The sequence below is a fragment of the Dromiciops gliroides genome, chromosome 6 (assembly GCF_019393635.1).
Source record: "Dromiciops gliroides isolate mDroGli1 chromosome 6, mDroGli1.pri, whole genome shotgun sequence".
Lineage (NCBI taxonomy): Eukaryota > Metazoa > Chordata > Mammalia > Microbiotheria > Microbiotheriidae > Dromiciops > Dromiciops gliroides.
In genome coordinates, this window is record NC_057866.1 from 16887721 (window position 1) to 16893383 (window position 5663).

Here is a 5663-nt window from a genome sequence, read left to right on the forward strand (position 1 = left end):
TTCAATATTTTCAGTTGTTCATTAGTCTCTCAACAAAAGCTTCACTATGATGTCTCCTCATTACATGTGTGATCCTGAGTCCTCAAAAGCTCAGTCAACAGAATGGAAACTCTGGCATGCCCTACCAAGCTGTAAAAGATTCACATATAGGGATAGGGATAGGTTGGGTGTTGCCTACATCATCCTGGAAAAGTCCACAGAGGTTTATCATCAGCTACTGCTGTTCTAAGAAACTTACTAGGTTATAGAAGTGCTGTGATCTATGGCAGTAAAAGGGCTCTCTACAGTAAAAAGAAAATGCAAATCCTTATATTAATATTATGAGGATGATTATTAATTTGAGGATAACAGGGTTTTTGCCCTTCCAATACAATAACAAAGCAAAGATCATGAGCCCCACTCTGCCTCCAATATTACTAAGTGCCTCCATGATGTTTATCTAAGCTTCAAGGCAATTTGCATGGCCCAAGCGCTAGCTGCTAAGAATATTTCACTGTGCCTGATAAAAGAAAACAGTCTAAGCAAGACATTCCCTTCTCCATCATGGAGCCTCCAGTCTAGTAGAGGGATAAGATTTAAACACAGATAACTATAATATAAAACATTTCATTGAAAGTGCACACGCTAGGTGGCGCAGTGGATAAAGCATCGGCCCTGGATTCAGGAAGACCTGAGTTCAAATCGGGCCTCAGACATTTGACACTTACTAGCTGTGTGACCCTGGGCAAGTAACTTAGCCCTTATTGCCCCACAAAAAGAAGTGCACAAGAAGGATGCAAAACTGTATGCTATGAGACATCTGAGATTAGGTTATTTAAATTTTCTACTTCTTGTTCTGTTAATCTGGGAATTTTATATTTATATTTGTATAAGTATCCATCTACTTGGTTTAGTTATGTTGTTCATATAATTCATATAATTTTGTTGGCATATAATTGTGAAGTGGAGTGCTAAGGAGAGATTGATTAAGCTGCCTTCATTGGAGATCTTTCTAGTATTTCCCTTCAGTGTATTTGAACCTTCAACCATGAGCACAATCCATGATGTCCTGGCAGTGAAAGTGTTTCTTTTGCTTCTCCAGAGATGTCCCCTCCATCTTTCAGAGACACAGAGATCCCAAGTGGAGAGACGGATCTACTGTGGGCTAATTACCTCCCAACAGAGTCTCTGGGGAGACTCTCTTTGCTGCACTGTTCACCTCTGGGAGATGGAACTGATGAGGCAGGACCCTAAGACCCATTACCATTTATTTCTGCCTAGGTGCTAATACTTGAAGAATTGAAGTTTTGTTTAAGAAGGTTATATAACTTTCCATCCTTATTGAATAAGCTCTCCAGGCTATAGATGCCTCCTCCTTGATCTATCCCCTAAAAAGATATGAGTACTCTCCGTCAGATATTTGGTCTGGTGGCTTGATTCTGAACACGCAGATATAACTGAAGAGCTGAAAGCTACAATACCCACATACTTCTGAGGTAAGGGGATGCTGTAGGGTCATAGAATGGGAAAGATGGAAGAGACATTTTAAATGGTCTAACCCAACCTGATTCACTTTTCCAGTGGAGAGACTGAAGGTATTTTATATTGCCTAAGGTCACATAGCTTATTAGTAGCAGAACCAAAAGTAAAGCCCTCATCACTTAATTGTTCTGCTCATCCAGTGCTCTGACTTCAATAGCATCTCCCTAAACTCTAATTTTTTAACTACCTGGGTGTCAGATCATTTCCAGGGCTTGGTGGAAGGAGTGAGTCATGAGCTTGTAGTCAGGATTTCTGGTTTCTTCCATATCTTAGACTATCATTCTAAACCATGGTCAGCATTCCATTCCATTCTATGTTTCAGTTTCTCCATACCTAAACTGGTATCCTCCCTGCCCAACTCCAGTCCCAGGATCACTGGGGTAATAATATCTTATTTTATGGGACAGAAGCTACCTAATCTAACTCTTTACTGATCAAGAATTCCCTTTACAACATCTGAAACAATTAATTCTCTGGCCTCCATCCTGAAACCTCCAATAAGGAGGACCTCATCACCTCTGAATGCATCTCATTCTCTTTTGGGATAGCTCTACTTGTTAGGGAGTCTAATCCTTCTCCCTGACAACTGTCCATAATGTGTTTGAAAGCAGCTAGCATGACTTCTCTTCTGCAAATTAAACAGTCTTGGTGTCTTCAAGGAGTGTTTTGATGGTATCTCAGCTTCCCTTATCATCCTAGTTAACTTTTTCTAGACATTCCCACTTACCAATACCTTCTCTCAAAGGTGATGCCCAGGAGTACATTAGACCAAAAATATCATTGAGACAGTGAACTTTAAATTTGATGTCAAAGGACCTCTGTCTAAATCCCAGATCTGCCACCCACAATCTGAGGGATGCTGAATAACTTCCTTTCTCTCTATGGAAAGTTGCCTCACCCAAAAAATATTTTTGACCAAATCACCTCCGAGGGTCCTTTCCAAGTCCTACTCTTTGAACCCATGAATTCTAGTGTGGGGATACTCTATTATAATAAAGGAATGACCCCTTTATAAGCTTGGAGTAGTAGCACTGCATTATCACATGAAATTAAGGGTATTCCTGATTATTAGAGAGATCCTGGGATCATAGATCAAAGATGGAAAAGAACTCAGAGGCCATCCAGTCCAACTTCCTGTTTTTCTGAGACCCAGCTAGGTTAAGTGACTGGCCCACAACTACACAGGCAGTCAGTTTCAGGAAGAATTTGGATCCCTGTTCTTTGACTTCAGAACCATGGCTTTTTTTTCACTGCACAAGGCTGATTCCAACTATATCACACTGCCTTTAAATGTCAAACAGGGTATTCTGATCTCATATGCACTCATTTTTCAGATGAGGAAACTGAGACATAGAGGAGATACCCAAACTCCTAACTAGTAAGTGAAACAGGACTTACTTAAACCTTGCTTCTTTGTTTCTTGTCCAGTGCTCTTTCCAGAGGAAGGAGGAGTCCCATGAGAGATCATCCTCTGCCTCTTGCAGTTCCCACAAGTTTCCTAAATTGAGGCTGTTGAGGAGACTACGTGTGTATAAGGCTCCAGGTAAGGACACAAAGACTTCCCTTTTCTTCTTGGGTCCTACCTCTCCATTACTAGAGCATCTCCTTATATTTGTCATCGCTTCATATCCTGCCTACACCCTTTTGGCTCTCTCATAACTGCCTCTGGGTTGCCTGACCCTCCTGGGCATTCCTGTATCCAGGACATGATATATTCTGGAGGAAATTTGCCAGGTAGTACACATGGTAAGCAGGTCGACCATGGTGATGAGCATACTGGAGACCAAGTTATGTGAGGAGTCACTAGCAAAAATGCAGATGTGCAGACCAGAAAATAGAAGTCATGGAGATGTGAGAGAGGGATTCGGCTCGTATAAAATTTAGGATATGTGCCTCTCGGGTGCCTTCCAATTCAGAAAAGTGGTGACTATATCATATCCTGATCTCACTGGGAATGTTTACATTTCCTCCTGCATCATCTGAGAAGATGAAAACCAGTCTAAGCCTCCCTCCATAATCACTCCCACTTTCCCTGTCCTCTTTTGTTCTTCTTTCATTCTCCTTCTAGACCTCATCCATCACTTTGCAGGATGTCACTAACAAGTGTACAGATGGTCATTGTTAATGGCTGGGGCCAGGCAAAACAGAAGCAGAAAATCAGAGGAGTTAAAGACAAAAGAGACCTTAGACCTTATGCAGAGGTTCTTAAATATTTGGAGTCATTCATCCCTTTAGCACTATGGGAAAGCCTACAGATGCATTCTCGGAATGTTTTTAAATGCACTTGAATTGGGAAAAGGTCCAGGATGTTGACATACTGTTATCGAATATTTTTCTTAAAAAACTTCTTGGACATCAGGTTAAGGACCCCTGGCTCAAAGAGCACCTAATCCAACCACCATTTTATAAAGGAGGAAAGTGACGCAGGGAGAGAAAATTAATTACTGAAGGTGACACAGGTAACAAGCGGCAGAACTACCAGTCATCCGACACCAAATCCAGTGGAGGTTTCCCATTACACCAAATTGTCTCTCCTTCCTCCTCTATTTCCCATCACTATCACCATCAAAATCACATGTCATACTTTAAAGTTTGAATGGACTTTGCTGATCTTTACCACAACCCTTTGAGGTAGGTAGTTAAAGTAGTATTGTCTCACTTTTACAGATTAAGAAACTGGTTCAAATGCTGAATGATTGGCCTGGGATCACAAAACAAATGTCTTATTTGAACCCCCAGTCTTGCCTCCAAATCTACCACTCTTTCCACTATAATACACACTCTCTCGAAATCTCAAGCTCTGATTGGAGCAGACCTAGTGCTGTCATGTGCAAGATATTCCTATATATTCACAGATTGAATTCTTTCTTCTATCCTTTTATCTTTTTCCATATAGGAGCCCTCAGTACCTCAATGACTTGGGTGAACCAATCATTATCAACCGAGTTTGTATTTCTAGCTTATCCTACACACCCAGAGCTGCAGCTCTTGGTTTTCTTGGGGATCAGTCTGCTCTACATCATGATCCTCACAGGAAACATCCTTATTGTGGCTGCTATTCAGATGGAAAGCCGCCTCCATACACCCATGTACTACCTACTAGGCAGCCTCTCTATTGTGGAGATCTGGTACACTGCTACTGTAGTCCCCCACATGCTGGTGAACACCATGAAGATGCATAAGGCCATCACGTTGCTGGGCTGTGCCACCCAGATGCTCTTCTTCATTGGGCTTGGTAGTACTGACTGCTTCCTATTGGCTGTTATGGCCTATGACCGCTATGTGGCCATCTGCCATCCCCTACAATACCCCTTGATCATGACTCAGAAGTTCTGTGCCAACCTGGTGATGGCTTCCATAGCCATTGGTTTCATCCTATCCCTACAGCTGGTCACCTTCATCTTCCGCTTGCCTTTTTGCCATTCTAGAGGCATTGAGCACTTCTTCTGTGATGTGCCCCCTGTAATGCGCCTGACCTGTACCCATAGCCGTCTCCATGAGCTCTCCGTGCTGGTGGCAGGCACGCTGGCCATTGCCTTCCCCTTTATCCTCATTGCCATTTCCTATGCCCTCATTACTGTTGCCATATTGGGCATACGCTCAACATCAGGCCGGCGGCGGGCCTTCTCTACCTGCTCCTCCCACCTCATGGTGGTCCTGCTCCAGTATGGCTGCTGCATGTTCATGTACCTTCGGCCAAACGCCAGCTACTCACCCAAGCAGGACCAGTTGCTTTCACTGGTATACACATTAGGTACTCCTCTTCTCAACCCCCTGATCTATACCCTAAGGAACAGTGAGGTAAAGGGGGCCCTGAAACGCGTACTCACAAGAAATGCCTTCTCCAAGAAAAGCTATGCCTAGGGCACTATGGTAAACCAAGGTGATAACTCTGGGTCTCTAACGATGAGAACCCATATACCTGGCACTGGGCAGATCCTGGGGGCAGGGAGATGTGTGGTTAGCCAATGAGAGAAGAGGAGTTTTTCCAATGCTAAAAAGACTCAAGACTCAAAAATAAAGCTGCCCATAAAGCCCTGTACCATTAAAAGGTACAGAAGTGGACTTGGATCTGGAAACTGGTTTGGAGAGCTGGCTACTTGGGCTTGGGAAAGTCATCTCATTTCTCTGATCCTGTTCCT

At 43.0% G+C, this 5663-nt stretch overlaps 1 protein-coding gene across 1 annotated transcript; it reads left to right on the plus strand.

Moving 5' to 3' along the window:
* The first annotated feature begins 4434 nt into the window (after window positions 1-4434).
* Window positions 4435-5385, plus strand: LOC122731842 (olfactory receptor 10W1). Its single transcript, XM_043972107.1, has one exon. The coding sequence runs from the start codon at window positions 4435-4437 to the stop codon at window positions 5383-5385; it is 951 nt and encodes a 316-aa protein (XP_043828042.1).
* The last annotated feature ends 278 nt before the right edge of the window (window positions 5386-5663 follow it).

Coding starts and splice junctions, on each gene's coding strand:
- LOC122731842 (XM_043972107.1), top strand. CDS start 4,435: ATGACTTGGGTGAACCAATCATTATCAACCGAGTTTGTATTTCTAGCT.